A 12,228-nucleotide genomic window follows, 5' to 3' on the forward strand; every position below is an offset into this window, starting at 1 on the left:
TGGGTAAGGGTTCCTTCCAATGTCAGTATGAATAGATTTTAGTATGTGGTGCTCTTAATTTAAAAAAAGTAAATATCTAAAACTGTGAACCTATTATTCGTCTGTCATCCTTAAACCTTGCTCCAGCAATTTCATAATCCTCATCTTCAGCTTTGACTAGGCATTGGAGAAATGTGTTTATTTCTTGCTTTAAGAGCTGATAGGATCCCTGCCTGCATTCACATTGGGGCAAGGTTAGAGACCTGCCTTCCTGGGAGAAGAAGAAATAGGCTTCACAGCTCATGTTGTGGTATTTCAGGCTTGTTGGGGTATTTCTGGGATATGGAAAAGTGATGAAAAGACATGTAGAAACACCTAGAAACTAGAACACCCCTCTTGCCTCTCAGGGTGAGAGAGGTGTTCTAGTTTGCAGAGCTAAGTTGACTGACCTGTCCTGTGGGTGGTCATAGCCCTCATCATCCTGTGCTGGTGGGACAGTCTGGAGACAAGGACAAGTTAGTGGAGCAGTGTCAGAAACTGCTGAAGTGTCCCTGCAGTGACTGGGAGCTTAGCACATGACTGGCAAGCAGCAAGGCAAACCTGTCAGCACCCACAGACCTCACTAAACTATTGCTGGGACCTCAAGCTTGTTCATTTGAGTGTGTTTATGGTCACTTGGTCACCAGGGCTACAGTATAAATAAGTCATGAGCCAAAGACTGAGGGTTCATAGTAGTTTAAAACAATCCCTAACATGGCTGCCTTGGTAGCATCCTCCCCAAAACATCAGTGCTTACACCCACCCACACCTCCAGGCTGATATTGCTTCTCTGACATTGGGGCACTCTGACACGAGGCACCAGAGGAGGGAAGAAGGTTAGTGCTGGACACAGCTTTCTGGCCTGGCTCCCTGCTCAGCTTGGTAAGGCATGAACAAATCTATGGCTTGGATTCAGCCCACTGACACCAATCACCCTGAATTACTCCCTGGAGCTGCTGCTTCTCCAGTAAGACCAGAGATCCTTATGAGTGCACAGGTTCCGAAGTGGGACACAACTAAACATCTACAGTTAGGCAGGGTAAATCCAAACTAGATCTAGACAGGTAGCTCTGATAGCAAAGGGAGATACCAGAATTCCAGGCCAAGGGACTAATCCCACCATCTATCCCTCAGTCTGCTCTTCACAGTGACCCTCCTGCAATCTCTACTTGTTTCCCAGCACAGAGGGCCCATCTCAGCTGGGAGGACAACACAGTTGCTTTCCCTGTTGGTTGGAAAGTTTACCAATGAGAGCCAGTCTAAAATAAATTTCTAATCCTAAAGAAGGATTAGAATGGGAATTCAGTACAGAATTACACCAAAATGACCTGTGCTGGGTTTTTTTGTGGTCCTCTGGACAGAAGGGAAAGTTGCCCAAAGCCAAACTCTTTCCTGTCTGCTGATTCAGCTGGAGAAGCTCTGAGCTTTGCCTCATTTCTGGTTTTGTGGGGTGGTATCAGAAATGACAAATTCCTTAAAGTGAACTCAAGGGGGTAAAAAAAGAAAGAGAGAAGAGAAAAATTCCTGGCAGGCAATATGAAAGTTTGGGCCAGGTCCCAGACTGTCACTTAGCCAAATATGTGTGACAACCTTTTTTTGCCTAGAAGTCTGCTACCAATTTGCAGAACAATGATGCAGGTAGCCAACAGTGCTGTCAGTCTCCAGGCTCTGCTATTTGTTGGTCCCTCTCTGTTTCCTTGGTGAATTTTTCCAAGCAGCAGAAAATTTAATCCAGTTCACAAGGGGCTGCAGCTGCTTTCAGATCTGCCCAACAGCTGCTTCTACAAGACAGAGGCTTCAAAAGACTGGCTTTCTTCAGAGGGCCACGGGAGGGATGTACATGAGCTGCGTGAATTCCCTATATTTGGCAAGGTTTTCCCAGCATCCAGAAGGTTGTCTGTATTCAGTTGGTTTCAACAAAGCACTTGAAATTCCCCAACAATTCATTAGCCTTGCAAAAGCAAATAGAAAGGACTAATTAGCATGGTCAGGAGATAATTTCAAGCAGTAAGACAGGTCTTTCAACCCTACCAGGAACAGTGCTGATACACAGACCCCAGCGAATCACCTAGAGGAAATACCAGCAGTCCCAGCCCTTGCAAGGACCATTATCAGAGCCAGAATTCCAGCCCTGCCTCAGAGAGCAGCTCTCAGGGTGGGGTTTCATGCTCTTCCTCATCCAAGGCAGTGGAGGGTACTGCAGAAAGGGCAGTCCCTTGGCTGCACTTCCACACCCTCCCAAACCACTACTTTTGCTGCTTCTTTTGCTTCAGCTGTAGAGGCTGTGTAAACACTCAGGAAGCTGGTTCAGCTCCATAATCCATCAGGGAACTCATCTATCAAAAAGAAAAGTCTTTCTGAGAAATGGATCCTGTTCCTAGCATGACTGCAAACCTAAAGGATGGTCTGGAGCAAGACCAGGGTTCCACTGCTTGACAAGGATACAGGAGATGGGGCTACAAAGTGACTATAATGCAATCAGCTCCATGAGTTCATGCCTCAGATTCCCTTCCTACAGTGACAGGAGAAGATACCTGTTGTTTGGAGGCTTAATATCCATGAAACATCCAGACATCCTTTCATACATACAAGGAATTTATATTGATCACACAATGTGATTACAATTACTGAAAACACCTTGTCCTTTTTAAAGGTACCAGTAATGCAGACAACAGAAATCCTTTACTCAGACATAAACATATTCCCTGTTTAGTAGAAAGCTTGTAGAAAGTCTTGGAAAGGCACAGACATAGGCATGTATATATTTGAGCAGGGCTGCATTCCATAGCACTGCCTGGCTCACATGCATCTAATAGAATGTCTGTTTAGGAAAATGTGACTAGCATAACCAGCTATGCAATGCTCACATCTGCTAATCCTTTGCTGCTCAAGTAATCATCTTCACTTGCAAAAAGATTTATACTATTTTGAGTCCAGGCAAAGAGGAACTACACACTTCAAAATTCTTGCAACTGACTATCTGGAGGAAAGCGTTGCCTTAATGTTCCCACTTCAACAGGGTATAGTGTGATCTCATTTCTGCAGGGGGGTAGAATTACTTTAGAATTACAGGTACAGAATGGACGAAGGAAAGATTTGCAGCTACAATATTTAACATATTGGGTGATGCATGTAGCTCTACTTTATTTGCACAGGTTGAACAGCACTGCTTCCTTGGCCACAGCTGCTTTGCAGTGCTGCGTTATCAGGTACTTTCACGGACACACACACCTCCCCCACCACCCTGTCCCCAAACTTCACAGCTGAAAGCTTGCCGTGCCTCTCTGAGAGCCAAGCACCTGACAGCCTGGGATGGATTCTGAATTCAGCCCCCTCCAACTCTGGAGAGTTACCCCAGACTGATACCAGTGCATGGCTCCAACTAAGCCATGTATGCATCTGTGTGTTTTAGGGATTCCCCTTGTAAAGGTGGGAGGATGGGGTTGGCACTTGCATTCCTACATTGTAAGAGCAGATCTGGGATGCCAAACAGAGTGGTGGAGGGAGAATGGGGTGCCAAGGGTCTTGGCAGAAAATGCAGCATATGCACACAGAACCTTGTCTAACAGCCCACAGCAGATGGGGTGCAACCATTGCACAGGACAACTCTTCTCTACCCTGCATACCACAGGCAGCCTTCTCTGGCAGGGAAGGACAGAAATGGTTTGACAGCCAGGATTTAACCCCTGCAGATACTGTGCATCTGTTTTGGCAGCTGGTTCGCATGGATTCCTGACTGCCTGTTCAGATGCTTTCTCACTGTTGCTTCTCTCTGTGCAGCTGGATCAATGCAAGAGCCAGGGGATGCCCAGCACCCTTACATCTCCCACTTCACAGTATAGATGTGTCTCAATTCTGTAGCTATGAATTTCAGAGTACTCCACTGCTGGTTGGCTTTCCTGGAACAGCTGTGTTCTTTGGTGTGTGTGCAGGACAGGACTTGGTCGTATAAATCCCCTCAGGTACTCTGCTCTTCAATTCATGGGCAGCCCCTATTGATTTCACCCCACAAGTGCCATACTGTGTCTCCTGACCTAGTTTTGAACAAGTCCTACAACTCAGAGAACACAGCCAGGAACCCAGGCCATGCCCTCAGGTCTGTATGGGCATTGCCTCCTCTCATTCAGCAAATTCTGAAGAAGAAAGCTCCTTCACTAAATCTCCTATCTACCTCCAGTGCCCAAATTTTAGAAAGATGTTTTCTCAGACAGGCAGACAGGCAACATTAACATTTCTTTTTGTTTAGCATTTTAAAACACCCAACAAGCATTCCAGACCCTCCCAGCTCGGATGTAATGATCAACAAATACACACAGTGGCAAAAAAAAATCACTTACCTGTCTACATTTAAACCTCCTTAAAGTTTGTAGAAATGTAACAAGGGAAACAACAGATTGGCAGGATTTTTTTTTTCTTTTTAATGATCAAACATCTCAGATTTGTAACTATTCCTGTTTTCATTCCTCACAAGTCCCTTCCACATAAGGCCCCAGGTCAGTTCAATTGTCTATGATCTACTTGCTGATCTGAACACTGGGGCTGCCAAGACCATCCCAGCACATCCCACCCCCTGTGACTGCAGGGCCACTCTTTACTGATGGCAATACAGCAAAAGGCATTATAACCTCTCCTTGGTCTTCTAGAGAACATGTGTTTTCTCCTGGTTCTTTCTAATTCTAAATCTTACAACAACTTGTTAAATATCTAAACTCATTGTCATTAATATGCAATTCCTCACAAAGGGCAATCTAAATAATCACAAACATAGAGACATCCTTCCCTGCACAGGGCGAATGCCTTTGTGATACAGTTTGGAAAGTGTGATGAGCTTCCAGGACACCAAGGGCTTTTGATGACCCTCTACTCACAAATCCATCTGCACTAGAATTTGACCAGTCATTCCAAACAGCTGCATTTGCTTTCTCTTCACTCTTCCAAAGAACTATTTCTTTCTATTCCCAAATGCAAAAAAAAAACCCCCTTATCCCTTCAAAAACTATAAAGGTTAAAGCTTGGTGATGGACAATATTTTGTCCAAGTTTCATTAAGGCATTTTAGTTTCTGTGCTCTTTAGCAATCAAACCAGGCACGCATTTAAAACTCTGGGAACGGATCATGCTGCAGCTCTTTTATTTCTAATGGACTTAGTTTAGGTATTGGATTTTATGCCTATTTTTCAGGTTGTTTTAGAGATTCTTCCGAGTCTCACAAGCCTATATTGTTGATCTTGGTACAAATTGAAAGAGAGCAAATTTAGGTTAGATATTAGAAAAAAGGTGTTTTCCTGTGAGGGTGGTGAGACACTGGCACAGGTTGCCCTGGGAGGTTGTGGATACTCCAACCCTGGCAGTGTTCAAAGCCAGGTTGGATGAAGCAACCTGGTCCAGAGGGGAGGTGTCCCTGCCCATGGCAGGGGGATTGGGACTGGATGATCTATAAGGTCCATTCCAACCCCTAAAATTCTATGATTCTGTGATCTCAGAGAAGCCACCTATATTTACTGATGGATGAGTTAAAATGCAGTCCTACTATCATTTGGAAAAATGCTATAAAATCGATAGTCTCTGAGGCATCTGGACTATGTACATGTGGTTTGATAAGGTATGGAGCCAGTTTATATTTGTGCCAAGCAGCCCTCACAGTCAGTCTCCAGAACACACTGTTTTACATGCATACCTGTACACACAGAGCAAGAGAGATGAATGCAGCACTATGTGTACATTTTACAGCCTATGTCACATCTAGCTTGGAGAGTCAACAATACAAACCAGCACGTAGCCATTTAGGACAGGAAGTCAAAAACTATATTTAGCTGAAACTGTAGTAGACAGTAGATGATCAGATATTGCTTACATTTGTGCCCCCGTTCCTGCGAACATTGGTATAAGACTGTCTGCAATGATGAGAAGTTCCTACTCAGGGCAATATTCTCAGCATGGCCTGTTCTCTAGCAAGCAATGGGACAGTTGCCTTCTGTGCTGCTACCAGTACCACTGCAAAACTTGCCCCAAGCATCTGCTAAGTTTGGCAAGTACTCGCTTACTGGAAGCACTGGAAAGTTCACACGACAAGTCAATGTGGCTGTAAAACGTGACTCTTTTGTTAAATGTATTTCAGAAGATTTCTGTGTCCTCCCTAAATATACCAAATTCAGGTAGCTTTAGAGACCACCTCCTTCTTTGTATCTTTGCAGTAATATCGTGATCTTGGTGCAATGCATCTGAAGCACATTTACTTCCTGAGAAGCACAATTCCCCTCAACTGGAAAGTGTATCCCTTATCAGAGCTTGACAGACAGTGGGGATTTTATGACACCAATTTGTTTCCAGTTGCCTGAACTGTCCCTTCCCCACCTAAACACCATCCCTCACATGTTCTAGGATGAGGTTTTCCTTCAGCAGTACTTTGCACTGGGTCCAAGACATCCTGAGGCTAACAGGACTTGTTTGATTCAAATAAGCTTAGATTAAGTCATTTACAAAGGATGACTCTCAAGGGGTTTTAAAGAATTTTGTTCTCAGTTCAAACCTGTAAATGTTAGTATTAGATGTATTTACCGCACTGCAGACACATATATGTAGCTTGGGTGGAAGAGTCACTTGATAAGAAAATTTATGTGGCCAACAAATACCTAAAAGCTCTCATTCCAGTAGAAGTCATGGGTTTGATAAGGTGCTTGATAGGTTCTCTGGTCTGCCTCACACAGGAGATCAGACTAGACAATCGAAACCGTCCCTTCTGAAGCAAAAATCTGTGAACCTATGAGAGCTGTTCAGTTTCCAAATTCCTCCAGTGTTTGACCTCTTTATGCCTACATTTATTGCATGGAACCTGTCAACTCTGATGGTGAGTTTTGTGCTGAAAGACATCACAAAGTGATGCACAATCATTACTCCATTAGGTAACCTGGTGTCCCAGACATAAGAACCACTGTAACCCATCCCAACTCCCCAAACCAGCCATTATCTCAAAGGACTACTCAATATTTGCATCTAACTTCTCTGTCTCAGTGCCTGTCTGCTCTACTCATCATCTTCTCCATACATTTGCCAGATGTTGGAGTGAGGCATATATCTTTTCATGAAACTGTGGTCACCATGCTCAATCAGCTCACATTTCTCCAGATGTTTTGTGATCTCACCACTTATTAACGTTCCTAGGAGTTAGCCTGACTCTAGGTCAGAAATACTGCTTAAATTTCTTTTTCTCTCCCAACTCATTTTGGAAGAATTTGATTAGATGTATATCTATACAGCCCCTAGCTGCACTTCTCCCTTATTCCTTTCTAAGTAGCTACCAACTCTTGAGGCAAATTTCTCCCCAGTGTCTTTCTGCCATTTCACAGCAAAACCTCCTTATGGATTTGCTACATGCAGAGTAGACCCTGGAATGGACACATGGATACTTTCCAAGTTCCTAGGGTACTTCTATGATAATTTGCATTGTCATTGTTTCTGTACACGTGAGTAAGTGTTCCCTTATAACTAACAACCCAAAGACTGTGGTGAACGGAGGAGCAATTTCAGCAATTGCTCATGCAATTTTTGTGCACAGAATTTTAAAATCATGTCCAGATTCTCCACATGAAGCTTGCCCTATGTTGCCATCTCTTCTGAAAGCTACCAATTTTATCTACACATACTCTGGGTATGAAATTGATGCCTAATTCAGTGTGACCATAGCAGGAAATTAGCTAAACACCATTTAGACATGTTTCTAGTTCTGTAATGTGTTGGAGAACATGAGGTGTGCATGCTGAAGTGTAACTTTGAGGACCTCCAGCAGTATTATAGCATGTAGACAGAGAGTTAAAACAGTTTTTTAAATACCCAAGTTCCTTTGTCTGAGTGGGAAGTAGACTAAAAAGAAAGAGAATCAGTTAATGAAGTAAAAGGTGATTCTGTTAAACTGTTCAGATGCTCAGTATAAGAGGAAGCATAAGGAAGAATGTATGTAGAATGCCCATTGATGCTTCAATATTCCTTCAACCACTTGATTTACAGTCCAAATCTAGGGTCTATGCCTTGTTTACTTTCTCCTGCAACTCTAGACTGAAAGCAAACCCCTGCAAGCATGTGGCTCCTTTCAGACAATCTGAGAAAGAGATAAACATTATATATCTTTCAGTTTATCATACTTAACATCTTAACTATCACAAATGCAGGGAATATTTGCAAATTGCAAGTTCTTTGGTTTACTGACTACTGAGTTCCTCTTGCCAGTCTGCAGGGATTGGATACTTTCATTTTTTCCTTATGGCAGAGTGATCTTTGTCCCTCAGTGTTTAACATTACATGGAACTGAGGAATTAGACCTTGAAACAGGAGTAGCATTGTTCCACTTAACGTAAACAGCTGAACAAGGCAAAAGCAGGGACTGTTGTAATGCAGGGTTCTCCCTCCTTCCCCTGCACTCCGTGTGTGTCTCTGGGAACAGTGCTGTGGTGAAACCACACACTAGCCTGTCAGCAGCAATTTTATCCCCTTTGTGACTTAGTGTGCTCCAAGTCTGGCAGTACCCCCAGTGACTGAAAATGCAACTATCCCATATCTGTCCACCCATACAGCTTCTCCTGCTGGACCCATCACAGGCACATCTGGGAGCTTTTATTCATGGAAAACAGGCTAAGTGAGTCAGACAGATAAGAAAAAGTCTAAATATCTAGTAATACTTTATTTTTCCAAGGGGAGGTGACCAAAGGTTTCAGCAGCTAAGTTATTTTCCCCTGATTGTTTTCAACAGGAAACAGAATTGCTCAGCTTCAGCATGGGTTTTATGACAGAGCCAAGCCTCAGGAGAATTCCAGCCTTATCCCGGAATCCCAGTAGCAGCCTGTCCTTCCAGTCAAAACCCATTTTCTCTCCCACTTCGTTTTCCTGGAGCTCAGTCCTGCAAGGTGCAGTGTTTGTTGGCCAGAAGAAAGGAAAGTTTTCCAGACAGAAAGCACATCTGAAGTCTCCTGGGAGTCTGTGGACAGGGTTTGTGCACACCTCAGCACACAGGAGCAGGACTGACCATCAGTTCATGGGGACAAGCACTTATCTACTTCTGCATTTGGGCAGAAACAAAGCAAGCCTCCCAGAAAAACTCTTCCACATTTCCAACACCAGAGAACTCCTCTTTTTTTCTGTCCTTCGCCCTAAACTGCAGCTTGGGATTCATCCTTCTTCATCCCTAAGTAGCTGAAGTTCAAGCTAAATAAATGTACTGCAGTTTGTTTTCAGCTGGAACATGTGTTAGCTAAAGGAAATGCTGTAAATTACAGCACATTCATGCCACACCATTGTGAGTGTGTAGCTGATAACTCAGCAGACAGCTTGCAAATGCAGAAACTCTTTGTTAAGTAGGAAAAGGAAAGCAACAGTTATTAAAAATGAGCAGTCACTAAAGATTCAGGACTTACCCTGAGTCATCCCTGGCTCCCTTGTCTTCTGCTGATGTTTTCATCATTACAGCAAACTTCAAGACACTTTCTGTTTCACAGTGGCTCGAGAGTTCCTCGGTAAGGAAAGCAATTTCTTCCCATCGCTGAGCAGAACCTCCACATCCTCAGGTTTTGTACAGAAGATGATATTTCAAGGGGCGTCACGGGGAGGATGTTTAAAACCAGCTTCAGGCTCAGTAGTATCAGAGGGCAGAGGACTAAACAAGCAGTGAAATGAAAGCAAACTACCAAGAAGATCCGATTTGAACCTCTCTTATTTCTACTTCCTGTATTTATATGAACGGGGGATTTCAGGAAGAGGCAGTCTTTGGTGGTCAAGGGTGTGTGTGTGTGTGTGTGTGTGTGTGTGTGTGTGTGTGTTATAAAGCCATATTTAGTAGTGCAGGCAGGTTAACCTTATTAGAAAGAAGGGACCGAGACTGTCAGCGTGTTCATTTCTCTGACTTAAGTAAGTTTCAGGGGAAATTGTTTTACAGACTACAGGTATATATCATGAGGCAACAGAGCATAGTGAACTTTGTAAAGGATTTTGTAAGGCAGCAAAGCAGTAAGTCTCCGTCTGCAAATTCCTGAAGCATGTGTATTTCTATTGCTTGAGTAACTGGAACCAGATGGAGCTTTGGAAACCTTTCTATTTACACAGGACCTGTGAAAATGAAACGTCTAAAACTGGCAGAGGACAGCTTCAAAAAAACATTCCTAGTTAAAGCAAAAGCTAAGGATGAGGTTGTATGACTGCTAGTAAATGAACAGCTACCCATGTCGTGAAGCTCCAGTCTTGGTGTACATTTCACCTGGAGTTCCTAAGTGATCGAGTAGTGTTTGCTGTATGGGAAACCCGACCCAATACACACCAGCTGTGGAGACTGGGGACTGACAGATGTGCTGTCAGGGCTGCTGGCACTCCTATTTGGCAGCCCCATCGTTCCAGAAATATTTGATGTGAGCAGAATACACAAAAAAAAATAAGGCAGAAGTAGGAGGCAGAGGCGGAGAAAAGCACTTGCACTTGGAATGGAGGAGACAAAGGTAACTTTTTGCCCCTCTTATCTTTAGAAGGAATTGCTCAGCTTTCTTAAAATAGACTGTGCCACACAGCCCACAGCAGAAGTGCAAATGCCAGGGAGCTGCCGAGGGTGTTGGCAAGAGAGAAACTAGACCTCAGTATGGAACACAGAGCCAATTCTGCTGGCACTGAGCTAGGGAGTCAGGAGGACCTTTACCATCACCAAGTCACACCTTCTATGTAACACAAGACAAAATTTTCCCTTTGTTTTTTTTAATAAAGACTATACCTTCTGTTCACATTAGAAAATTTATCTCCTAGCTTTTGGGAGGATTTCTCTTAGAAAGTCAAAGGGCCTGACTGATTCACTACCCTGCTATGTAAAGTGTCTTAGTGCTTAATTATTTGTGCTGATATTATTTAAATTCACACCTGATTTTTTGCCCTGACTTTCCTAGTTTTAAATTTTCAGCCACTGTATCTCATAATTCTCTTTTCTCCTGCATTAAGGAGCTCCTTGCTGCAACACCTGGAGTAATTTTCAGGCAATGGCAAAATCATTCAATGAAGAATTTAGTCCTCTTGGACAAACTGGTTGGCTGAGATTCACTCATCCCTTACTGCAGGCTCAACAGATCTCAGCTCTGAATCCTTCTGTGGGTTCTGGGCACAGAGGTCCAAAAAAAAATTATGTTCTAGATTTCTTCACCAGTTGGGTGAACAAATGCACCTTGAGTATTGGCATGAGAACAATCTCCTACCTGTGTCACACAAATTCAGCTCTACCCCAGGTTTCCATTTTCCTCCAGGGACCAGTCCCACTCAGTGTTCACCCTTGCTTTGCTGGAAAAGAAGTTTACTGAGACAAAAATACCTGTGCAAGTTGTGCTGCTAGCATGGACGTGCCCAGATGGAGAAAACTCTTCACACGGAGGCAGCTGTTCTAGGCAAGGATTTAAGAGTTTGCAAATGCAGAACATTAGAGAGTGTCAGACAATTCCAGTGATATATTTTAGAGAAGAAGAAACAAAATTACTGGATCTATTAAAAAGACCCAGGAAAAAATGCCAAAAAAAAAGAATAAACAAACCAGTATTGTGGTATTATCTCAGGTTTACGTGATTTGAGTGAAATCTTTCACACTATTTCCAATGGAAAGAATGTAGTTTCAGAAATTTGAGGTTTGGGAGTGAGTTTTGTTAAAGATATCGACCAAATTTCTTTCAAAAACCTCACGATTTTCTGCAAAATATTTGGTATTTCTTCAACATAGTTAAGTTGTTCTGTAAAGTATTTAAAATATGAAAATGAATGTTAATGTAAGAAATTTTGTCTGAGCCTTACTAGGTGTTTTTTTGAAGCAAGAGATTTGACAAGTTTGGAATGTGACACTGTGTTCTAGTATCAGGCTTTGGAAATAAATAATTATACAAAAGCTAAATGACAAAATAATATCCAGTTACTGCAAACTGACACTTCCCTGTGATGAATCCAAGCCAAATGGGGGAATTCAGTTCTTTTCTAGGACTGATTCACCCTTTCCATCTTAAGCCACAGCAGGTCGCAGCCCTTTTTTTTGTTATTTTCTGCGGCTGAGTTGGAAAGGTTTAAAAATGGCTTATGGGGGAAGCCATTAAGTACAATGAGCACTTTGGCTGTAATAAAGTGCTTTTAGCATATGCAGAGCTTACACGACAGTTCTGCTTTCCATACAGTAGGAAGCAGCAGCACCAATAATACAGCATATGATCAGAGCCAG

The 12,228-nt window shown here is 43.0% G+C and overlaps 1 protein-coding gene across 1 annotated transcript in view; it reads right to left on the reverse strand.

Moving 5' to 3' along the window:
• RIN3 (Ras and Rab interactor 3) overlaps positions 1–9,468 on the reverse strand; it is a 65,898-nt gene extending 56,430 nt beyond the window's left edge. The window contains exon 1 of the mRNA XM_009076168.1: positions 9,422–9,468. Within this exon, the coding sequence (XP_009074416.1) occupies positions 9,422–9,468 (47 nt within the window). The remainder of the gene's footprint in view (positions 1–9,421) is intronic.
• Between the last annotated feature and the right edge of the window lie 2,760 nt (positions 9,469–12,228).

Source organism: Acanthisitta chloris, unplaced genomic scaffold (genome assembly GCF_000695815.1).
Source record: "Acanthisitta chloris isolate BGI_N310 unplaced genomic scaffold, ASM69581v1 scaffold8206, whole genome shotgun sequence".
Taxonomy (NCBI): Eukaryota; Metazoa; Chordata; class Aves; order Passeriformes; family Acanthisittidae; genus Acanthisitta; species Acanthisitta chloris.